General features: G+C 37.0%; 2 protein-coding genes and 2 pseudogenes across 2 annotated transcripts; all 4 read left to right on the top strand.

The window, feature by feature from the left end:
• The first annotated feature begins 5015 nt into the window (after positions 1–5015).
• On the top strand, positions 5016–13026 carry LOC122362787 (annotated as a pseudogene).
• A 1944-nt stretch (positions 13027–14970) lies between these two features.
• LOC122323055 lies at positions 14971–16375 on the top strand. Its single transcript, XM_043216694.1, has 3 exons — positions 14971–15420; positions 15507–15695; positions 15789–16375. The coding sequence occupies exons 1-3, from the start codon at positions 15142–15144 to the stop codon at positions 16233–16235; spliced, it is 915 nt and encodes a 304-aa protein (XP_043072629.1). The 5' UTR covers positions 14971–15141; the 3' UTR covers positions 16236–16375.
• Positions 16376–16594: 219 nt separating this feature from the next.
• Positions 16595–17715, top strand: LOC122362786. Its single transcript, XM_043264337.1, has 2 exons — positions 16595–16910; positions 17237–17715. The coding sequence occupies exons 1-2, from the start codon at positions 16595–16597 to the stop codon at positions 17578–17580; spliced, it is 660 nt and encodes a 219-aa protein (XP_043120272.1). The 3' UTR covers positions 17581–17715.
• Positions 17716–18591: 876 nt separating this feature from the next.
• LOC122363080 lies at positions 18592–25567 on the top strand (annotated as a pseudogene).
• The last annotated feature ends 411 nt before the right edge of the window (positions 25568–25978 follow it).

The following is a 25978-nucleotide window of genomic DNA, read 5'->3' as shown; positions in this document are numbered from 1 at the left end:
TGATGTCAAGCACCATTAACAGAACACCACTGAGACACACGGCAGGTTAAGTAGGAGAGGTCACCTCTGCAGCTGTCACCATGACAACCACATCCCACCAGAGATGGGCTTAATGTGCTGGAATCATGCACTATTCACGAGCTGGTTTGTTTTCAAACAATGGTGATTTCTGACTGTTGCATGCACTGATACTTCAATACATTCAAATGATAAAGTCAGATTAGAAAGAAAGCCAGATTAACATGCATGAAATTACAGTACAACAGTCAAAATGTTTGATTTCTGCAACAATAATCAACCATAGTACACTAGACTACAAACTTTACTTTCAAACGTGCATTATTGTTTTTACTATGGCTATGTGAATAAATAAATAAAATAAATAAATATTATATATACACATACACACACACATTAGTGCTATCAACACTAAATGCATTAAAATATATATTATATACATATTTTTATATGCATGATCTGTATATTTTATGTATTTATAAATACAACTATGTATGTATTTTCTACATTTATTATATATATATATATATATATATATATATATATATATATATATATATATATAATATAATGTTTTTATATTGAATATATATATATATATATATATATATATATATATATATATATATATATTCAATATAAAAATATTTTTCTTAAATATATACATGTAAAAGTGTTTGTATTTATATACATAAATACACAGTATACATTATTATATTATGTAAATAAGAATTCTGAATGTGATTAATACAAGGGATATACACACATATACACATACACACACACCCACACACACGCATACTGCCATTTATAGCTTAATCATGCAGTAAATGCTTTTGAGTGACACACTGTCAGCTCGCTTATCATTAAAAACAACAATTGTGATATTATCATAAATGGTACATTTCTTACTTGTATCTGTCCAAACAAATAAAAGAGAATGAACTGAGAATTAAGGGACACTAATGAAGCAAAACCTCATGAAAACTCCAGCATCGACTTGACTGTAAATGTCTGTACTTAATTATGAGAGGAAAGGAGTAGAAAAGGAAACAACAGAACAGTAAATGAGGAGAGAGAGGGGGAGAGAATGTGTGCTAGTAAGGTTAGATGTGTCACGAGAGATTTTTAAAAAGACTATAAAATTGTAGGGAAAAGGACAAAAGATGATAAGTGTCTTTATGGTGTGTTGAATATATTTAGAATACAGACTTAGGAATACCTGACTTGATTAATAATTGCCACATTTTGTTATTAAATATAGTAATATGTACGCAGACAGAGGTCAATTTCAATCAGAGTTATACTACACCATTCAAAGATATGTTATATAACAGTTCATGCCTAAAAACATTTTAAGGGCACGCGTGATAACAGAGCAGAAATCCTTCCTAATACACTCTACTTCCAAGATGAAATGCAGTGTTGACTCACAGCACAACAGCTGGAATTTAGTTAAGGTTATTTTTTACCACAATCAATATTCTATTAGACACACTGATTAGACACAGGTAGGTCACCAAACGCTCATCTGTCATATATGACACTTATAATGTCATGACTGCACATGTATACAGCACAAAGTAATCCAGAAAACAACACATTATAGTTTCAGAAACATTTAGCAGCACAAAGTTTTATCTTGTTAGAAAGCAATAAGATTCTCACAACCAGCGGTTAAATTTTTAATTAAAACTAAGCATGTTTACTCTCAATCATAAAAACATTGATTCGGAGAAGCTGTCTGACATGCACACACGCGCAAGATTCTATAGTATTTTGTCCTAAAAGGGAGTAGCTGTAGACTTACATAAACAGCTTAAAGAGAAGGCTGCTTGCATGCCATTTTTCACCGCATTAGTATGTTTGTGTGTTATGCCTGTTCCCTTTATGTCCCTACAAGTACCTATTTGAGAAATCTTTTGCTTTGTAGAGCATCGTCAGTAAGACCATTGCACACGTAAGAGTACAGCTGAGCTATGCGTATCATCACACACACACACACACACACACAGAGCCACTGTGCTCCCTGGTCAGAAAATCCACAATTCAACCCACACAGTATGAGTATAAATGGAAACTTCATGTACTAATCTTCACATTTTTTCTTTTTTCTAGTTTTAATTATTAGATCAAAACAATGCAGATATCTGCTAATATTTTTTAAGCCATTTAAATATGTTTTGTATTTTCTGTATGCATCTACAATCTCCAAATACACTGTTTGGAAAGCGCCAATTAAACTAAAGAATATGCTATTTTCATCTCACTGGTTAAACATTTCACATTTAGTTCACGCAGAAAAACAATAACTTATCATTAGTTAACATTCACCCTCGTCGTTCCAAACCCAAAGACTCCTGTTTGTTTTCAGAACACAAATTAAGATATTTTCGATTTAATCCCAAAGATCTCTGGCCATCTCATAGACAACAAAGATACTACCACTAAAATGTCCAGAACGAGGCGACATCATAATGGGCAATCCAAGTGACACTCTAAGAGGATACTTGGCTGTGTGCAAAAGAAAAGAAAATAACGACTATCTGACAATTTATCTCCCATGTCACAGTGGTGCTTATCTCTGAGAGTATCATATACATAAACAACGTAGATGCATTGTTTGCGTTCAGATCGAAGCAGAATAAATGTAAACAACGATACCGTGTTACTACATCGAACAAGCACGTTGTTTCACAATGCGGATGCCTCCAAATGTTCAAGAATTTTAATTTTGGGATAAAACATTCATTTAATAAAAGTTTACTTACATTTTTCTCAAGTGCAAAAGTATTTGTGAATCATGCACATAAACAGAGCCAGAGGCTATGCTAAATACAAACAGGCAAAATGCAATGTGCCTTTTATCATGCCAGTAAAGCTACCAATCTGAATAGAGAGAGACAGAGATTTATTCTCTGTTAAGACATCATCCTGAGACATTAAAGAATAAAGAGCGAGCCCATTATTTCACTTTGAGAGATGGCAGGTTTATAGGAGGACGAGGAGAGCATACTAAGGCCACAAGTCCTGTGAAGTAAACTATGGGTTACGAAATGGAGATTGGCAAAGAACAGCTGGAAAGAAAGGTATGATGTGTGTCAGTTTCGAGCTGACAACAAATACATCACATTGGTGTTTTTGGTTGTCAAACACCTTTGAAATCACCTGGCCTGTTCCAGCGGGCCTTATAGGTCACGCCTGGATCGAGATCATCACACTGTCAGACATGTGATGACCTGCAAAACTCTTTGATTCATTCTGCTGGTGCTTAGATGTTCTGATTGTTTTACTCACTACAAGCAATTGAGGGAGATTTAGTTTAGTATAAAGGTGGAACACGCTTACAAAACTGAATGTACTTTAACACTCAAACATCACATTCATTTCAGGAATAAAATGTGATACGACACACGCATTAGAAGACAGACCAGCACACATGCAGAAAATGAACTGTCACCAATTTCTTCAAAAGTGGTTGAATCTAAACTATATTTCATTTACGGTCACACTTAATATTTGCTTTGAGCAATTTAATCAAAACAGGATCAGATATATTGTTATATAAAAGCCAACAACCCATTGTAGTAAATGAAAAAGTATTTAACCATTTAAAATAATTATCGCTTAAAGGAAATAGTTCACTCCTGTAACAATAAAATCATTATTATTCCGTTATCCAGAATAGCACGTCTCTCCAAGTCCTCTTGTCTTACAATAAAATCCATATTTGACATAACATGTTTCTTAAAACCGCTTTGCTTAAAATATACCGTCGTCACATTTGTCTGCTGATTCAAAAGACGACTAGAGAAAACGCCATATGTGCAAAAGGCCTTGTATTTAGCCAGAGGGAAGAATTAGGATACAAAAAACATCTTAATGATGGATTTGTTTACACACAGCTTTTCAGTTCACATACACTTAATTGATGGACCGAGCCGCAGTTGATTACTTGTTGATCTTTTTGATGTTTTTGACAGATGTTTGTGCCTCACTGACGGCACTCATTTACTGCATCGGGTAGCATGGTGAGCGAGTGATATAATATCAAATTATCTGCAAATCTGTTCAAAATGAATAAATAAACTATAATCAACATCTAACGAGATAACAGGCGAAAAATAATTTACACAAACAGTTGTGCTGTTTTGTCAAATAACCCTAAATTAAACTCTTTATGCAGTAGCATCTAAAATTAATAAATTTTATACAGTTTAAATATATGATTTTAATATGTCTCCAACCTGACTCATATAATTAGAAGGGTTGGATCAGTTAGAAATAGCTTTTTACAATAGAAATCGCAATTTCTATAGTTAATTCTGTACTAATTCTGTTAATTAATGCACATCAAAACTCAATCTTAACATTAAAAAAATCCATTTCTGAGCTACTTGCAAAATTTTAATTATTTTAAAAAGAGGTAGTTCTTTGCAATCACTCATTTTAGATGTTCCTGTAATATTACAGTAATACCACACACGTAATGTGCACTGCTAGCAGCCCGCAAAACACAATAACATACTCTGTTCATTAGTATCACATAGCACCATATAATTACACACAATTATGGGAACGGTGCAATGTTTGACTCAAAATTTTAAATGCAGTTATGAGCATCACAACAGGGCGCGGGCCTTTCCAGTATATGCCAACTATCTCAGAGAGGATACACAGGCAATGACATGCCAGGAAAAAAAAAAAGAAAAATCAATCTGTCCTTCATTCAATATTACGTGCGTTGTTCATATACACATTAAATTAGTGCTTGAAAAAGGCGCAAAAATAAAAAGAAATGACAATATGGGCAAGTATTGTTGATCCACATCAATAAACATTAAGGATGATGAGCATCACCGCTTATGGATGCTGATGATGCTGATGCTGGATCTCTGGATGTGTTTGAGGACATTACTGCATAGAAACAGCGCAGACGGGTCGTATCTGACCAGCTTATGTGAAAAAAAATGCCAGAATAGGAAAAGGAAACCTCCATGCATACTGATGAGAAATACTGCGTGTCTCGACCTGGTGATCCGGAGGAGAGAGGGGAGTGGAAGGTGGAGAGAGAAAACATCTCTGCCCTGTCCGCCATCTTCTTAGTGACTCAAAAACAGAGACTGCAGATGCAGATGTCCGCAGCCCATCCACAGACGCTGGTAAAGCGGATGTTAAAGATGATCTCGATTTATCTCTCTCTCGTTTTCGGCCACACCGACTGCTGACGCCCGCTGGGAATCAAACCATCAAAACGGCCCGATCGCTGATCCGGAAGAAACTAAGAGTCAGATACAAAGAACGCACATAGGTGGCGATGTATCGATATCGATTATCTTGTGTTTCAGTCACACACCTGCTGATGAACCAGTGCGCTGTTTATGTGATCTGCGCGCATCTGATGATGCTGATGCTGATGAGGGAGGGGCAGAGGCGCGTGCATGGATCTCACCAGAAATAGAACGAGCGGCTAGAATGCCAAATCAGCGTTAAACTTGGCCTATATTGGGTGTGGCTTAGAGTTAAAGAGGCTGTCTCTGATTGGTCAGATGGATGGGTTAATTCCAATTTTATTTATTGGTGTCTTTTTCTGTTTCAGAAAAGCAAATGTAAAAGGTATTTATGACACCGTTTTGTTTTTGTGTGGATTGTACTTAACAATTTTATCAACCTAGGGAATAATGATCACGTTTTATGTGTTATTTAATAAAAAAACGATCAGTAAAGGCAAATGTTGTCGTTTATACATTTTACATAGACTACGTTTATACGTTCTTATCCTTTATTTTTTCAAAAAGGCATGATGAACAAAGATAAACAAAATATTCGAAGATAGATTCTGAAAATATAAGCACCATAAATACATACGCTATATTGAATTTATAAGGCAAATATTAAATGTAATAGGATTTGAAATGTACATTTATGAATGCAAATGTTGGGTGAGGAATAGTGATTAGATCACACACCAAATAATACTAGTCACAGAAAAATGCACAAAGCTAATATAGCTACTAGAAGTTTTAAGATTAGTACTTGCATAAAATTATAAAACTCCATTTAAAATATCCACAATATATTGATAATTGTTTCTTCTGGAAGTGATGACAAAAGAAGTGAATTAGTGACACTTTATGGAAATATGATCATATGTTGTCATTATTATTTAAATCATTTTTTATTGTATGTTGCAAATCAACATCTCAGGAAAATTTTAGATTAAAATATGACTTTCTGGTTGGGTGAAACAGGACATTGAGTCTCCAGGCATATACCTGCTAGCAAGGACTCTGCTACTACAAACATGTTTATTGGTGCAAATTTGGGAGACATAAATTAATTGGGAAAGAAATTGTATTTCAATATTCTAATAAATATTTCCCTTGGCAAAAATCTGTCGACAATTACTCCATTATTATACTTCTTTTTCTTACCGTATGTTGCCTCAAAAAATACATGCTGAATATGCAAATTAGATTTAGCTTATAGATACATTGTACATAATGAGACATTTCATACATTTTGCAGAAAGAAAATAGGTATATCAAATATCTGTTATAACATACTTGAGAATCATCTTTATCATCTTTGTTTTTTTAATAAAAAAATGGAAATAAATAATAATGATAATGTAATAAAATAATAAAATAAAATAATAAAATAATGTTTCTGTGATTTTAAAAGTCAGTTGTTTTTCCCTATGTATATTCATTCATGTCATTTTTTTTTACATTATTTGTAATGCTCAAAACAATGTAAAGACATTGGGCCTTGAGAGGTTAAACGCGTCTCAATATAGATGTGTTTTTGAGCCGCTTAGCGCCATCTAGAGGATAAACGTATTGCGTCTCTTTTAGAACAGTTGGTAGCTGGTTAACTGCTCAATAATCGGCCTCCGTGTCCCGTTCGAGAGCTACGTAAGATTTTGCAGCACGATGTTTCGTGTGGGGCAGAACACAGACTGCAGTTCAAGAGTATTAAAGAAATCTAAGTGAAAATGACAGCTCAGTCGCACTCACAATATCAGCTGCGCTTTCATTTCTCTAAAACCAGTTATGTAACAGCACACAAGTGGACAAATTATAAGCTTAAGCAGTAAATTAACTCTCATAATTAAGGGAAATAAACGTTCAAAAGTACTAGAAAGCAGGCACATAATGTTAATACAGAGATTATGCAATACAAGACATCTCCTGGGGACGTACAAGTTAATTATCAAGCATTGCCTATCAATAAACAGGTGTCTATGTGACAATCACAAGCATGGCTCATTCAGAAGCAGTTGGATAAATAACCCTCTTTCTGTCGCAGAGGAGCTGTTCAGTAATCGGTGCTGAAAGCCTAACTAGCTAGCCTCGAGTAACTACAGTGGTGGAAGTGAGTAATGCAGCAGTGTGCTGCAATTCAAATATGAAGGTCGTTTTTAGGACGTGGGTTTCCTGTATAGACGAAATATTTGCTGACAAAGCGTTTTTATGGTTGGCGTAGATGTGTGTTTGTGTGTGAGAAAGACAGGGAGAGCTTGAGAGACTCATTGCTTTACTGCTCTGGCAATTTCAGCTGGAAATGCATCTATCTGTCCTCCTAACTGAGTAATTTAACCACACAAAATACTTACACTAATACACATCAAACTAAAAAATGTAAACATTACTAAACAGTACACAATACAAAACTACACTGTGATAAAAATAAATATGTTTAAAACAAAACGCACATTTTAAAAGTGTTTTAACATTTTAATTATATTCTTCCTCAAAAGGCACATTTTTATATTTAATATATTTAAAGGGGAACTGCATATTCACCGTTATGTTACTTCAATTAACTATTTAATAGATACCGCAAATTTTACTTTTTAACTAACTACATTTCCCAGTACTCATTGTAGTCGTAATAGAACTGACCAATCAGCGTTCTTGCGTTAAAGGGGCGGTTCTAGAAACGCGTTGCGTGCCGCGCTATCTTATTCTGATTGGTTAAAACGAACGTCAATCTTCTTAAGTCGGTCTGCGGCGACAACGCAAGCGGTTACTTCACGAGGAAGTAATAGAAGTTGAAGTGGGAAGATGTTTAATTAACCTTTACAGTTTGTAAAATTTAATGTAACAGTTACGCAAAGGTCATGTGGAAAGAATAGCTAGTCATATCTTTAATCCAGCTGTCTTTTTCTCTCTCCGTAAACGGTGTTCTGTCATCGCGAGCGATTATACCATTGTGCGCGCGTGATAGTGGTGCATTTGCGTTTATTCACGTTTAATTTGCGCTGCTTCTGAGCGCATAGGCGTGCTTACTTGTAGCGGTTGAGTTATTTTACTCTTTTTAAGGAGAACTGGTTTTCTAGCGCGTAAGATCAGATCATGAATTCCGGCCAAACGGTGAAGTGCATGAGTGATGGAGCTGGAAGTGCAGGCAGATGCGTGGATGATGACGCGGATTCAGACAGACCTGCTGGCGGAGACTCGCTGATGGCGGCCGAGGAGAGACATGCGAGATCCGCCAGTCCCCGCGGTGTGAACGGAGACGATGACTCTGAAGCGGAGTCCCATCAGGACGGCCGGAACGTGGATGTGGACCGGGAGACCAGGAGGAGGGCGTTCAGCTGGTGCCGCGACTTTCTATCCGGATCATGGAAGGCTATATCGAGCATGACTTTCAGATCAAAATAGTCAGGTAAGCAAACTGTTAAGAACTTTAAATCTCAAAATGATTACAATTAACACTAGTCAACATGAGAAGTGGACCAAAACCGTGCATCAAAGTTGTCTTAAGAACTTTTTTTGATCCACTTTATATGTTGACTTGTATTTATTATACTAAAAACAATACTTAATGCGAAAATGATGGCATCAGTAAGACATTTAATGGTTTCTAAACTGTAAACCTTAATTTTGCTAAAAAATTTCTTTATTTTAATGTACTTTTAAAATACAATTTATTCCTGTGAAGCAAAGCTGAAAAAAGTTACATTAATCCTGTCTTCAGAATCACATTGTCCTTCAGGAATCGTTCTGATAAATCATGCTGATTTGTAAGCAGTGCTGGAAACATGAATAAAAAGTTAAAAAGAGCAGCGTTTATTGAGAATATACATTTTTGTGTTATAATATATAATATACTATTGTCTTTAATATAATTTTTAAAGAAATGTATAATTTTATTCAGCAAAGATGTGCTGAATAGATAAAAAGATATTAAAGAATGTAAGATTCTGTTCATTTTAATGTTTAATTCCTCAGCGAATTAAAAATATATAATCACAGGTTGCAAAAAATATTAAGCAGCACATTTTCAGCTCTGATAATTAATGATTTGAATGATTTCATGTGTGCATGAAAGTGAATGATACTTAATATAGTATATTTTAATAAAGTATATTAAAATAGGAAAACAATAAACAATATTGATCAACATAAATTGATCAAATAAATACAGCTTTGATGAGCAAAAAGTATTCAACACACACACATGCATTACGTATACATAGAAATATAAACAATACTGCTTCTTTTGTTTGTGCAGCGGAGGACTCAGTAACCTGCTGTACATGTGCAGTTTACCCGACGGCGTTCAGCCCACCGGGTCGAACCTCGACAAGTTCTGCTCCCGGATCTACACGGGCCATTCTACAGGTGTGCCAACCTGACCACATCATACATTAAGTAGACCATATATGCTGTTGCATAAGCTGATAAAGTCTAATCTTATTTATTGCCCAGTGCTGTCCCTGATGTCGTATGTGATTGCGTTATGCATGTTTGCTCATATGCATCTGTCTCTCTGTTCACACGCAGGGAGTGGATTCTCTTGTTTTGGAAAGTGTGATGTTTGCCATTTTAGCAGAGAGAGAGTTGGGCTATTACATCTCTATGGCATTTTCCCAGAAGGGCGTCTAGAGCAGTACTTGCCTGTGAGTCTTAAACCAAAATCCCAGATTCTATATGCATGTTTTAAAATTAAACCTTTAAAGAGATTTGCATGCCTTAAAAAGTAGATCAAATATTTATCATTCCATATTTCTGTATGCATAATCTAAAAGTGATGATCTGAGCTTTTAATTCTGTCCACAGAGTGATCGCTTGCACGGAGCAGTTAGGGTTCCCAGAGATCTCAGCTGAAATAGCCAGTAAAGTGGCACGATTCCATGGGATGGAGATGCCATTCAACAAGGAACCCAAATGGCTGTTTGGAACCATTGACACGGTAAAAGTCTCACACTGTCTTCTGACTGCATTCCTGCGGTTATAGAAACAATCACTACCTTTTTTAATACATGCTTCTATCCCAGAACATGCAGATCACTAATCGTACCTGAAACAGTCAATCAAAACATGGTGGTTTTATCATGTGCTGTGTTTATTTCTACTTGCATAAGTGTTAAAATTACTGTCCGTTCTTCTGAACAGGTATATGGAACAAGTCAAAACGATTAAATTTGTCTGTGAAGCACACATAAAGAAATTTAACAAGCTATTGAAGTATGATCTTCCTGCAGAACTGGAGAATCTGAGGTGAGAAAGATTTCAAGTTGAAAGCTAATGGCCAAGGTTCAGTCTTTTTATTTTCAGGACTATTCAATGAATAGAAAGCTCAAAGGAATAACATTGTCTTTGCTGTCACTTTTGATCAATTTAATGTATTTTTGCTAAATACAATACAATACAATTTTTTTTTTTTCAAAAATCTTACTGACTACAAAACTGTAAGTGTGTTTGTATGCTAACACCCTTAGCCCAGTTCAGGCATTACTGATTAGGCACACTTACAGGAAGCTGCATTCTGTGCATACTCAGCTTGCTTGGTCAATCACACACACACACACAATGATTGTGTAACTTTTCTCTAAATGAAATGCTTTTCTACTGCTCTGTGTGTGTTCCTGTCTTTTTCTGCACGTTTTTGTTCAGTGGGCTTTTGAACAATAAACAATGATTTTAAAAGCCGGTTTATAAGAGCGATGTGATGAAGCAGCACTTAATCACACGCGGTTCTGTCTGTCAGGTCACTGCTGGCAGCTACTCCTCTCCAGTTGTGTTCTGCCATAATGACGTACAGGAAGGTAAAAGATATCGCATTCACATTCGTACACGCATACCAGAGCCCTGCCAGCTGTCTAATCTGGTGATCTGATACGGTTCTGTCAGTCACTGTTGTGTTGCACAATATTGTAACATATCTGCCCTTTCACCTACAAAATAATACTTTGTTCTTCAGGCAATATCCTCCTGCTGGATGGACGAGAGAATTCATCTGACAAACTAATGCTTATTGATTTTGAATACAGCAGCTATAACTACAGGTAAAACTACCTTATATAACATGCTACATGCGCTTGTCATTGTATGGTTTATAATAAATGCAGCTCTGAAAAACCGATTCTTTTGGCAGAGGCTTTGATTTTGGAAATCATTTCTGTGAATGGATATATGACTACACGTATGACCAGTGGCCCTTTTACAAGGCAAAGGTGGAGAACTATCCCAACAGACAACAGCAGGTGAGTCACAGACTGCTCACCCACTCACTACAGCTTATCATTAATGGTCGAGACAAGATAAAAAATGCAATTTATAAATGATCAACTGAAAAATAACATTTCAGTTTATTTGGATATTGTGTTGTACAAATCCAAATAAGGCAAAGACAAAAGCGTGCAAAGTAAAATTGACATCACAATAATATGATTGTAAATTCAAGCAGTATTGTCAACCCTTTTCAGACATGAAGTAAAATTATTTAAAATTCTCTACTATGTTCACTAATTCCATCTTTAAAATGTAATGTTATCCAATATATTAAAGAATAAACGATGGTGATACAAATGTGTACATAAAACCTGAAACCGTACGATCTGCCAGATTAACAGTAGTTTAAGAATTTTTTTTCTTATCAAGATGCAACACAGCATCATCATACACTATATTTTACATTAATTTGGTATTTGTTTAACAAATTGATGACAAATGATTTGTCAGTTGAAAGATCATTTGTGTTGGATATAATGTACATGTAGTTTTGTTTCCATCTAGTGGAAAGTTTTGGAACTGGTGTGACAAAAAGTGTGTCAAAGGTTATCAGTATAACATATAGAGAGTCAACACAGCAGCATATGTTGTTAATATTAAACGACATTTAAAATGACTTATTATTAGGAATTAGTACAATTTTTGTCATGGGGCAGGGGCACAGTAATGTTTTTAAATATCAAAACAAAGTGGATATTCTTACAGATATTATTCTGACGGTGTTTGTGGTTTGTTTTTCAGTTACATTTTATCAGACACTATCTGTCAGAAAAGGGGGGCATTGCACCTGCAGACCAAGCCAGGATAGAAGAGGACATTATCATTGAGGCAAACCGGTATGAATCCTATTAACTATCAGACTTTTATTGACATAACACGGGGAAAAGCACCACTGTGTACCATTTGGTGTATTTCCACCTTTACCTAGTAACCCTTTTATCTGTTTGTTTCAAAACCACATGCACACAAACAGGTTTGCCCTTGCTTCTCATTTCCTCTGGGGCTTGTGGTCCATTATTCAAGCCAAGATCTCCAAAATCGAGTTTGGATATATGGTAAACAAAAAAAATATGTATCCAACACGCACACACAAAAATTATAACCCTTACAAACATTTGTCTAATATTTCTATGATGATTTTTTTAGGACTGTCATTGTATTACAATTGTTACTTGATAACTTGTTAATTAACTTTTGAGTCATGTCAGTTGTGGCTAGTACAGCACCTAAAATATAAATATGAATTTATACATTCATATAAAGTTTGTAGTACACTGTTTGTGAAATATTCAAAGACAATTGAGTAATATCAAATTCTGAGAGCGCTCATACAGCATCACAGTCATGTGTACAGTAAACATAAGTATGTATACACAACAAACCCCCTCTGTTCATCACTGATTTGAAGACACGTCAAACAGAAAAGCTATATTATCACCAATTTCTGTTTAATTTTTCTTTTGTTTTGTTTTTTCCCCAGGACTATACACAGCACAGGTTTGACACATACTTCAAACAGAAGAGGCTTTTTCCTAAATTGTGCTTGAGGATATCATTTTACATCACCTATTGTTTACGATATTGATTTAAAAAGAACATTCAAGAAAGGGCACAGTACAAAACAATTAAGAATGCTGAAGAATGGTTCATCCTGGGGAACATTAATTTTAGGTAATGAAACATCCAAAGATACCCTGCCTTAAAGTCACATTTTGTTGGGCTTTATAGTTGTTCTTGTCCCTACCAAAAACTTAGAAGGTGAAAAGTTGCAAAAAATCTGCAACTGTTAGGATAGTATTTTGTGACCTAGATACATTTCATGTACTGTTCAGTACCTCTTGATTGTACAAAGCGAACTGTCAGTTTATTTATAATAATGTAACTGCATTATTTAATGTGTTTACTTTTTATCTAACTTGCGTGTGGTCAACATTATCTATTAATTCTATTAAGAATCAATCCATCCATCATAATTACTGTGTAAACCACAGGGTCCAGTTATGTCTATAAATTTTTCTGTTTTAGTTTCAAATACTGAATTTCTTTTGTATTTTCATCTGAAAACAAAAAGCTGTTTAACTGTTTAATTTTCCTCCCCAGAGTTTTAAACATTGCAAAATGATTGCATCCTGCCTATATTTACATACTGTGAAAAACATTGCACGTCTTCTTTAAACTCAGGAGTCAATTAGTTGAATGGCACATAAACTACTCTTTCTTTATGATTTTAATGGCATTTGACCTTCGCAAATAATGTCTTGAGCTATGTATGTTGTGTTTTACTTGGGATTTGACCAGTCTCTGCTCTGCCATATTTATATGTAGCAATAACTATTGTCTACACTATAAGCTGTCTTGTATGCATTTGTATATAGGTTTGAATATGGTCTGTACTGAACATAAAAGAAACATAACCTCAAGAACAGAATTTTAATTACTATACTGTCAAATGCCTTTGTCCCAACATAAATTGATTTTATGTACCTGCTGATTTGGTTTTCTGTTTTAATTGTTTTATGTTAATTTATATTTTTTATTTGTCCAAAGCAAGTATACTGTGTTTTGTTCAACCAAATGGTAAAAGCTTCTCTGAATGATTCCTGAAGAAAAACAATACAAATGAAGGAGAGTAGCGTTATACAGTGAATCAGTGGGATCATCTTACGAATCATGGTACATTTTGGAATCATTTTGGGGATTCTGAATGGCCAAATCGATGCTCCTGTATTTGTCCCGAATCATTTTCACAATGCTTTCTTTGCTCGTATGTTGTAAGTTAAGGAACAAAAGAAACATTGGGGGGACCATGAACATTTTAGGCTGGGCCACTTTAACATGCTCCCAACATCATTGTTGGTATTGAATCTGATTTTTAAATATTGAGTTGAGAAGCAATGGCACTGTTAAAACCAATGTTAACTTCTATAATTGCTTTGGCTTATTTAAGTTATACTGTAAACTTGTCCCTGGTATGTTTCCTTTTACTCATTTGCTGTGCAGGGATCCATTAATTTTGCTCATTAAAAAAATCATGCTGACTTTGGTGTGAATGTTATTTTTTTTTTTATTTTTTTTTTGAAGGTTAAAGATCTGAGCTTTTACAGCACAAGGGTTTTGATTCCATTCCAAGCAATGGTGTCATAAAGATATGTAGATATTTTTAGAGGTTTGGTTGAAACATTTCTGCCATAATATGTCATTTTACAATATATTTTATGTAAGCTAATGCACTATTCAAAACACTACTACTGTACATGTTTTAAACAGAGTTCCGTATAAAGTATATTAGTTAAGCATCATCAGTTCCCAACATGGTTCAAGTGTGTGATTCAGTAGACTGAACAGAAGGGCCCACCATATTTTGTTTCCTGCTCCAGCGATACACCAAAATAGCTCTACTGCGGTGCTCTGGCACACAGGCGCCATATTGAGCCTTGAAAACAACCGTGCATGATCTACCAAAACAACAGGCTGGGTTTATCCTGCATCCACCATGGAATGACATGGCCTTGGCTGAGATTGTGAGTCAGGATTTTTTTTAAAAAGACAGTCTAAATGCAGCATTTTAACTGCATTCATATTGCAGCTGAAAGGGCATATGAAACCTTTAAGTCGTACAAGTACTAGAGTATTCTACCTAAATGGTAACATGGCTAATCTATGGCAGGTTATAGTCATGACATTAATGTACCTTTGCACATGGCTGAAAAGAAGTTTAAACTGGATTCAGTTCAGAGAGGCAGTTTCTGACACTGTCCAAGAGGAGTCTGATAACCTACAGTCAGAAGTCTGGAGAACAAATCAAGAGTACAGGACCTATCAACAACAGAGCAATGGACCAATGGTAATGGTGCAAACCAGCACGCATACTTTCCAAGTGAGTATCTACAAGGGCATACACATTAACCACAGAACCTTGACCCACAAACACATGATGGCATGCCTATTGGCATCTACTTCCAGGTGGATCTGGAGAAACTTGCAGACTGCAGCGAGTATTTCAAGGCTCTTTCCCACTCCTGCATGAGAGAGACATCTGAACAGCTGGTGCACCTTGAACATGTTCCCTCTCCAGTCTTCCACAACCTTCTACAATTCTGCTTCCTACAGCGGTTCTGTGTTCCTGAAGACTTGTTTGTGGAGCACCTACAGGTGAGCACCTACCTGCTTTGCTTGGGATTCACTGATCGTCTACTGATAGCCTCTCTCAGACCCTAGCAGTGCACCTGCTTGGGCTATCTACAGCTGGCTGAGGAACTCTGCAGTGAGGAGCTCCAACAGACTGTGCTAACCTACCTGAGCAAGTACCTACTGGAATATCCACACCTGAGCAAGGGCTTGGATCCGCACCTTAAAGCAGAGATTCTCAGATTAAGGTCAAAGGGAACTCTACACTTATGCTGCTTGAGGAAGGAGAACTTAACCTCAAGGAATGATCCGGAAACAGATGTTGCTAGAAAGCTCTTCAGGCTAGAGGAAGATGGAGATTATGTTAAATGGAGTTCTCTGACAGATCTTCCTTTTTATGCAGATAAGTGGTGCTTCACCACAGCGGTTCTCTATAATTACCTCTATCTCATAGGGGGCTATAGACACCGTGTAAAGAAGGGTTATGAGTTCAAGATGGCTTCCTTCCGCTACAACCCTTTTACCAATCAATGGGTATCAACAGCTCCTCTGATTAAGGTATGAACATTAGAATAAAAGTTAATATCCTTGCCAATGATAGTAAATATACTCATTTACTCTTAAGGGTTCAACCTGGTCATTATCTGGTTCAAGATGGTTTAAATAGATGACCAGCTGAATTACAAGAAGGTGGGCATCTAACTGTGCTGCAAGACCATCTTGGTCAAGCTGGTTGGGTTTTGTAGACCACCTTTGATTAGTAACAAACCAGTTCATTATGTTCCAACTTGATGTCCTATAATAGTATAACCCAGCATGCATAGATTCCTGCCTAGAACACATTGTTCTTTAAGGTCTCATTTGCAAAAAAATCAGATACCAGATATCCAAGAATAAAGGCCAAAGTTCACATGTGACTGTCTATGATCCCTCTCAGCACAGGCGTCACTTCCAGTGCAGCTGTTTGTGAAGGAGAATCTTTGCTGTGGGTGGCTGGTATCTGGATTCCTTTTGTGACTCGACTCCAGTACAGGCGTCTACACTGCTGTGGAGAGGTACGATCCATGGATAGACGCCTGGGAATTTGTTTTTCATCTCTTCCTCTGACAGACTTCCAGTTCAGCCTGTCCCTTTCCCATGATTCCCCACTCACAACCAGCCTGGGACACTGCCTCTATGTACTGGGAAACATCCAGAGAACTGGAGAAAAACTTGTGCTGCGTTACGATACTACACAAGGTACAGTTTGGTTTGATATAGCCTAGTGAGCCTAGTGATCTGAGGTGGTAACTCAAAGGTTGTAGGTTCAGACAAAAGGTTGCCAATAAGTTTTTTGCTCAAGATATAAGGTTGCTCAAGGTTGACTATTAGCCTCTGGCTTTGAAGTATTGTGACGTACATTCAAGTGAAACTTCCAGCAGGCAACTCAGAGAGAAGTCATATGCATGGGCAAATAATTTACAAGATCAATGAGACGCATTTAAAAAATACACAGGGTGAATTTCTATTTCATGCTGACTTTAACCTGTCCTTCTCTTTGCCACAATTATTTCTCTTCCTCTCAGATTGCTGGTGTGAACTGCTCCCCACACTAACCCGCTCCAGTGCAGACCTCCCCATCCTGCACTTCCTGGGTGCTGCCAATAGTCAATTGGTTGTAATTGGTGGGAATAACTCTGAAACCATGGTGACATCTTTCTGTGTGGACTCTCAAAAGTGGGGCCCTATCAGAGCAATAGAGAAGACCACTTTAATTGGCCAGGGTACCATTCTGCATAACGAGGTCTACATGTCAGGGATGAAGGACAATGCTGTAGTTAAACTGAACCTGCATTCATTGTCCCTCTGTCCTCTTCCTTCACTTCCTGTCACCACCTGCTACGAGAGCCTTTTCCACCTCTACTTCTGACCTTTTTTTCTAGTTATACAATAAAATGTGAACTGAATATTTCTCATTTTGTATAAAAGTACACCACTTTGTGAAAACCTGTTATTGTGGAACAATGTTTCTTTGGCATAAATAAAAGTTTAGTTCACTCCAAAATAAAAATTCTGTCATTAATTACTCATCCTCATGTTGTTCCAAACCTGTTAGACCTTCGTTCATCGGAATACAAATGAAGATATTTTGAATAAACCAGAGCCATCTGATACTCCATAGACAGCAACACAACTGAAATGATCAGAAGCGCAGTAAATACAGGATGTGACATCATTAGCTTAACTTAAGTTTTGCGAGAATACATAATAACATAATTTACTCAAACGTTCTTCTCCCCCAAGTTATGTCTTCCACCATTTTAGAGAGTATCACAACGCACGCTTTCCCCTAAACATAAACAGCATTTATTACACAGATTACATTTATGTGTGCGCTCAGAGCATAAACAAGGCTGATTGTGTCAAATATGTTCTTAAGTACTCTCCAAAATGTCGAAAGATATAACTCGGGAGAAGTATGGGATATTTCATCTGATATTTCCAGCTGCAGATCTGGATTTTCTTTTATCATAAAGTGTGTAAATTTCCCCTGCTATGATATTTTACAAAGACACAACCCTATATGTACACAAAGTCTCTCAGCTTCTTACAACAATCATCAGAATGCTCTGGCATGCAGCCGTGGGATATTGCCAGCTGCACTGTTAAGATTCGGCCTGTGTTTGATCATACAGTGTGTCCTGACTGTACAGCCATCGGTTTAACTCTGCCCCGAGAGTATCTAGTTACACATACACAGAACGGGAGAGAGCATTTATGAGGGCCACTATGTAGCAGGTAGTTACAAGAAGCGTACAGGAAAAAAAGCAAACACTCAGAAAACAGGCAACTCGCAAAATAAAGGAAAACAAAGAGGAGGGAGAGGAGAAAGTTTGAGTACAAGAGGAGATAAATAGTCACTGTGCTACAGAGTACACGAGAGTCGACTGAAGGGCACAAGAGTGAAGAACGGTTTGCTTCCATAAAGGACATTCCAGCCCAGCTGAAAGAAAATTGTATCTCATTATCCATTGAGTTTCACCTGACTTGCAGTGTTGCAGGTAATGTAAATTAATTATATTTCTTATTAAAGTCCTTCTGAGAGACTTTTTTTCTGTTGGTTAATTGAGCTCTGTGTAGTAGCATCAGAGTCTGTATTGTCTAGTAGTCAGTACATGTTTCATTAAAGTACTTCCAAGTATCATTTGTTATTTTGGCGATCTTAGTAGTCTTGTCTTAGTAGTAAATACTTAAGTATTGCTAAACCTTTACTAAAGAAAAATGTTTCAGTGCCATTTGTTATTGCACCACATACTGGTATTTCACACTGACATTATATTATGAAATGACCCATAGAGTTCACCATATAGCAATATCTATGTCTAATTTAATATAAAAATGTGTATTTTTAGCAACTTGCATATTCTATTAAAAAAATCTCCTCATCTACGCAGTCATGCGTCAGATGTCACGTGTGTTTTGGCCAGTGTTACTGAAACTTCATCACATAAGAGCCCAGCCCTCTCAGATGTCCTACTACGTTATTTCTGACTGTTCAACTTTGCCCCACTTCTTCTGGCTGCAGTCATATGACATGGAAAAAGAAACATAAGCTTGACAGTGTCATAACCGAACTCTGTGATTTAAGATGAATACATGTGATTTGTCATTCTTTCAGAATCTTATAACCTAGGAGATACTTACAGGAATCTTGTTATTATAAGCATATTCTCTTTGGAGCAGTTTGGTGTAAAATGGCACAGTGGTGACTGATCTTAATAATTTCACCAGTTCATACATTTCATGGGATATTTCCAGCTGCAACTTTTCTTTTATCATACAGTGTGTAAATTTCCTTGACAAGTTTCAACCTCAAGCCTTTAATAAGGATACAAATTCTCATATTATAATTTAAGCAGTTTAAGACAATAATTTAAATACTTATTAGATTAGCTGATGCTTGTATCAACAATGCCTTGCAATACACACTGATCACAGAAACATTCAGGTTAAGTGTGCACAAATAGCACAATGGTGATAATCCCAACATAACCTTTCACTTACAAGCCCAGATCTTTCCATCAGACTACGCTAACACAGCTAAAACAGCATGCAAACACAGCAAAAACTGAGAGTTTGCTAAAGATACTCTATTATTACCTCATTTATTGTGATCTCATTCCTCAGGCTGTGCTTTAAGCCTGTATAATGGCAGAGGCTCATCAGGCAGTGGCATTTCAGTTCACCGTCACACCTGATGGCATTGACCTACAGTTGAGCCGCGAGGTTCTCAAACACATCTACCTATCTGGAGTGACATCATGGAAGAAACGTGCCATCCGCTTCAAGGTGAATCAATCAATCAATCAATCAATCAATCAATCAATCAATCAGTTAATCAATCTATCTATCTATCTATCTATCTATCTATCTAATAAAAAAATATTTATTTCATTTTATTTTGAACAGAATGGTGTTCTCACAGGAGTTTACCCTGCTAGTCCCTCCAGCTGGTTAATTGTAGTTATTGCAATAATGAGCACCATGTATGCCAGGATCGACCCCTCCATGGGCATGATTGACAGGATCAAGACTTCTCTACCTGTGAGGTAACTTATAAATGCATTCATTTAAACTTTATTTATGGCCATGGTGGTTATATGGTAAAGAATGTGGGCAAAGAATGATGACAAGTGTGTTGGCGATCAGTTGAAATTAGAACCTCTGAGTTCTATTTGTTTGGTCTATGATGGTCAAAGTAGGGGTGAAGTAGTGGAATAGGTATTTTGGAAGTTTTTTTTTTTTTTTCATTTAGTGCGAAACATAAAAGCTTTGTTTTTACTGTTGTGATTATTCTTTTTTGAATGACTATTTTGCTTCCTTTTATGTGAAGCACTTTGAATTACCACTGTGTATGAAATGTGCTATATAAATAAACTTAAAACATAATTCTGTATGAGCTAGTGTCAAGCCTGATTAAAGCAGCTTTGAAACATTGCGTAGATGGCCTTGTGCCTATTTTTATAATGTATTCTATTATATAAAACATTTTAATATTTCTTCCCATGTAGCGAGTTTATGACCCTTCAGACTAAGACGGTGTTGAGTGCCATCCTGTTTGCCACAGGCCTGTGGTTATCATTCATCTTTCTGCTGCGGTACATCCTGAAAGCTCTCCTGTCCTATCATGGCTGGATCTTTGAGTCACATGGCAAAATGAGCTTCTTTACTAAAGTCTGGCTGGTGCGTCTCATATGAAATAAAGCATATGTAAAGTCAACACATGCAGTTTATAAAGTGGCTGTTTTTATGATTTATTCGGTCTGTTTTAGAGTCTTGTAAAGCTGTTGTCTGGCAGACGACCGTTGCTTTACAGCTTCCAGGCATCTCTTCCCCATCTGCCAGTACCGAGTATTGATGATACAATCAGCAGGGTAAAATATCATCAGCTGTCAGAAATATATAATGCTAAATATAAAAAAATCATGCTAAATGTATTATTTATTTTGCATTTCATATTGCAAATAAAAAGGAATCGCCACCATTTATTTTTTACACTGCACTCTGTATTGACGGTTTTTCCTTCATATTATTTGTTTCTTACCTCTTTTAGTATCTAGAATCAGTTCGACCTCTTCTGGCTGATGAGCAATATAAACAGATGGAGATTGTTGCTAATGACTTCAAAAAGGACCCTGCACCCAAACTCCAAAAACACCTCAAACTCAAATCCTGGTGGGCCACAAATTATGTAAGTAAACAAAGCCAGAGATCTTCTACATGGGAGGACTATAAGCCCTTGGTAACCCTATATTTGCAGGCAAACTAACAGGCATGTCACTGTGTGTGTAAACAGGTGAGTGATTGGTGGGAGAGTACATCTACCTGAGAGGACGGGACCCCATCATGGTCAACAGCAACTTCTACACAATGGTGAGCAGATATCTACATGTCGCATATATCTTACAGTGTAACAATAAGCCTGTTAGGCAGTTGATATGACCATGAAATGACTGCAGATTTCATGCCTGTTTTGATATACTTCCTATTGAAACAGGAAGTTGAGGAGTACAGCAGTTGACCTTCATAAACAATTAAGTTTTCTTTCTTTTTTTAAATAGCTATACTGTTTATATCGGTATTTAAAAAAACTGTCTATTCCATTTCTCTCTTTCTTTCTGCCAGGATTTACTCTATGTGGTCCCTACACACAGACAGGCTGCACGAGCAGCAAGCGTAGTCCATGCCATGCTGCAGTATCGACGTAAGCTGGAGCGAGGAGAACTTACCCCGGTACTGACACAGAAACACAAAAGTGTTTTTTTTACCGTGAATTATCATGAAAAAAATAAATACAGAAAAAATTCCCATCATGCCCTCTGTTCTCTCTTTGCCAGCTGAGAGCTCTTGGGATTGTCCCCATGTGCTCTTTTCAGTATGAGAGAATGTTCAACACCACCCGTATTCCTGGTATTGAGACCGGTAATGACATTTTTCATATATTTTTATCTTTGTATACCATTTGATGATAGGCTCACAGTTTCATGGCTTTTTACTATGGCATGATAGTTTCTGACACTGATTTGTCCGTGCTCAGATTTCGTGCAGCATCTGAAGGACAGAAAGCACTTGGTTGTGTACCATCGAGGCCGTTTCTTTAAGGTTTGGCTGTACTACGGTGGTCGCCATCTTTGGCCCTCAGAGCTTGAGTTGCAGTTTCAACGTATCCTAGATGACAAGTCTGAGCCTCAACCTGGAGAGATCAAGCTCCCTTCACTGACTGCTGGGAACAGGTGAAGATGAGCTCACAATAGTCCTGCAACTGTGCACTGGGATGGGGGGTCCCATAGGCTTCAAGATGGTGTTCAAACAGTTTGATTTTCTTCTGTGGGACCTATAAGAAGATATTTTGAAGAATGTTCGAAACCAAACCATTGTAGTTCCACAAAATTAAAACCAAAATGTGGTGAATAAATGCTTAATGAAATCTTCCCCTTTAACACACATGCAGGGTTCCCTGGGCCAGGGCCCGTTTGAAGTACTTTAATGCAGGGGTCAACCGGGGCGTCTCTGGAGGCCATTGAATCGGCTGCATTTTTCTGACTCTGGGCGATGAAGCGCGCGGATATGATCCAGAGAACATACGGTCCCTAGACCTCTACGCCAAATCTCTACTGCATGGAAAGTGCAATGACAGGTAAGAACCAGTGGTATTAAAACATAACTATTTCTGGTTGCCATGACCAGTTGCATATCCGCACACTGAAACGCAATTCTCTCGCCTGTCAGGTGGTTTGATAAATCCTTCACATTGATTGTCTACAAGAATGGTAAAATCAAGGCGTCAACACTGAGCATTCATGGGCTGACTCCCCTATCATAGGACATATGTGGGAGGTAAACAATGAATAAAAATAACAACTATAAATAAGCAATTAATAAGAATTAACATTTGAACTTTCTGTTTAGTATGTTTTAGCCACAGACAGTTTCCACCTTGGATATACGGCAGAGGGACACTGCAAAGGAGATATCAACAAAAGCCTAGCATCACCTACCAGACTACAATGGGACATCTCGAAAGCAGTATGAATTAACCCTTTCATCTTAGTGTTTGGCATAGGTTTTCAAAAAAAATGGGTGTTTTATGTACTTTCTGACAACTGCAAGATCCTTTCTACAAACATGACTGATTAAAGTTCCTCATGTTTCTCAGTGCCAGGAGATTATCGAAGGTTCTTACATGATTGCAAAGGGAATTGCTGACGATGTGGATTTCCACTGCTGCTTGTTTAATGAGTTTGGAAAGGGCCTGATAAAGAAATGCAGAACAAGTCCTGATGCTTTTATCCAGCTGGCACTGCAGCTAGCTCATTACAGGGTACAAGCCACGCATATTTACATATAATCCCTGTGCAAAATTGTGTCTGTATATTGTGAACAAACCATTTAATGCATTTATGTTTGTCGGAGCAGGACAAGAGCGAATTTTGTCTGACGTATGAATCGTCCATGACACGCATGTTCCGCGAGGGCCGGACGGAAACCGTGCGCTCATGCACATGTGAGTCCACGGCTTTCGTAAAAGCAATGGAGGACGAAAGAACCACGGTGAGAGCAATATATACACACACCTAACCCAGGGGTCATTGCACCATTTTAAAAAAAATTTTGGAAACTAGTCTGACTTTTGCTTGTTTGCCAGACTGAGCAAAGGTTAGCGCTCTTCAAGAAAGCCGCAGATAAACATCAGAACATGTACCGTCTGGCCATGACAGGGGCCGGGATCGACCGCCATCTCTTCTGCCTCTACATCGTGTCCAAAGTAATGGCCATTGACTCACCCTTCCTCAAACAGGTGTGTGTTTCCGGAGTATAAAATAGGACTTACCTGTTTAACTTTGCGTAAGTCTCAAGTACAGCTTCTTTTGATAGGTTTTGTCGGAGCCCTGGCGCCTCTCCACCAGTCAGACCCCTCAACAGCAGCTCAACCTCATCGACATTCAGAAGTTTCCCAAATTTGTGGGAGCTGGAGGCGGCTTTGGGCCTGTGAGTCTCACTCACTCCCCCTACAGCACACAACGTGACATCGCAACAAGTTAAATGCCAAATAAATGTGGTATTTTATCGTTCTTCATCCAAAACTCTTTATATACAGGTTGCTGATGACGGTTATGGGGTTTCTTACATCATTGTCGGCGAGAATCTCATTACATTTCACATTTCCAGCAAGTTCTCCAGCCCTGAAACGGTAGGCGAATTTCAAACCGTTTTTCGCGCCACTTTGTGAATACACGATCCAGACAGATCGAATCGAGGCCGTACATTATTCAGATATAAAACCTTGTTGTTTTCACATCGAGAACAATAACTGTATTAGCGTCCACGTCAACAGACGATACATTTGTTTACATAAGCAACGCAATATCTGCGCGCGCTTTAAAATGTTACGCTATTCCGACGATACCATTCCTCTGTGTGGTTTATTGTTACTTAAACCTTTATTGTTCGGTTTAAGAAATTCTAGAAGCCCGTTACCGCCACTGAAAAATAAAAAAAGCATTTTTCTCAGAATTCCGAGAGAAAAATGCCATAAATATAAATTCAGAATTGCAACTTTACAACTCGGAGTTCTAACTTTTTCTCGAAAATAATAATAATAATAATAGAGTGTCACAAATGTGAGATGTAAACTTGGAATTATGAGAAAAAAAACCCACTATAATTCCAGGTGCTAATATAGTAAATGTACGCTCGGATTTTGCCCAAATAAGGGAAAACATAATGATCAAGTTTATGAAAATATTCATACAAAAAGACAAAAAAGGTCAATTTATCTCAAATCATTCAAAACTCACGACTTCTTTGAAACTAAGAAACTAAATGGACTTGTTAAAAGAAAAATCTTAATATAAATGATTTAGTATCAGTATATTACACTTCTGAATCGGTTCCTCATCGTAGATTGTCTTTTTCCTCTCCGTCCTCAGGACTCTTTTCGTTTCGGGCAGAACATCAGACAAGCCATGCTGGACATAAGAGCTCTATTCAACCCGAAAGAGAAGAAGATGTGACTCCTGAAAACAGCTGACCCAAACTGAAAGCACCGGTTTAAAGAAAATAATCTGAGAAAACAGCACAAAAAGCAACCAGTAGATTATGTTAGTATTATATATAACTTGTAAATATATTGTAGCTATTTATAGCAAAGAAGTGCTTTGGTGCACTAGATATTTTAGAGCAAAATGGGAAAAGAAAGTGCAAAAAAAACAAACAAAACAAAACTGTATTTAATTGTAAATATTTCAGCATGTAGTATTTGGCAAATGACTGTATATATTTCATTTGTGCATATTTACTTCTGAAAATGTTGAAGGTACTGTGCACTTAATTAAACTGAAACTTTACACATAAAACTCTGGATATAAACATCCGTCACGCACAATCATATACACATTTTTTCAAGAATTAAAAAAAAAAAAACAAAAAAACATCAGATTTATTGGAGGTTTCAAGGCATATATATATATAATGATTAGCAAATATGAGAGCACGAGAAAGTATGACCTTTGTACAGAATATAAAAACAGCTCTACCACAGAACAGAACTAATGATGTTCATGTGAAACAGTGAATATTATACAATATAAACTGCATCTCCAATGTTTAGCACATTCTTTGAGAAACATCGGCACCGCCGCTGAAGGCAGAAGCGCATTTCCCAAAATACGAGGACTTGATTTATTAGAGAGGTATTACCTTAGATTCCTTCAGTCCCACGTTTCCAACGAACAGTGTGGGAGGGTTATTTTATCCGACATACGAGG

Source organism: Puntigrus tetrazona, chromosome 18 (assembly GCF_018831695.1).
Source record: "Puntigrus tetrazona isolate hp1 chromosome 18, ASM1883169v1, whole genome shotgun sequence".
Taxonomy (NCBI): Eukaryota; Metazoa; Chordata; class Actinopteri; order Cypriniformes; family Cyprinidae; genus Puntigrus; species Puntigrus tetrazona.
Note: the sequence above shows the minus strand (reverse complement) of the source record. Positions and strands in the feature narration are given on the sequence as shown.

What these genes read in the sequence shown, in the direction of transcription:
- LOC122362786 (XM_043264337.1), top strand. Translation starts at nt 16,595, where the DNA reads ATGATCCCTCTCAGCACAGGCGTCACTTCCAGTGCAGCTGTTTGTGAA. An exon ending in GCGTTACGATACTACACAAG is followed by an intron (nt 16,911 to 17,236) that starts GTACAGTTTGGT and finishes TCTTCCTCTCAG; the next exon opens with ATTGCTGGTGTGAACTGCTC.
- LOC122323055 (XM_043216694.1), top strand. Translation starts at nt 15,142, where the DNA reads ATGAAACCTTTAAGTCGTACAAGTACTAGAGTATTCTACCTAAATGGT. An exon ending in CCAGCACGCATACTTTCCAA is followed by an intron (nt 15,421 to 15,506) that starts GTGAGTATCTAC and finishes ATCTACTTCCAG; the next exon opens with GTGGATCTGGAGAAACTTGC. An exon ending in TGTTTGTGGAGCACCTACAG is followed by an intron (nt 15,696 to 15,788) that starts GTGAGCACCTAC and finishes GGCTATCTACAG; the next exon opens with CTGGCTGAGGAACTCTGCAG.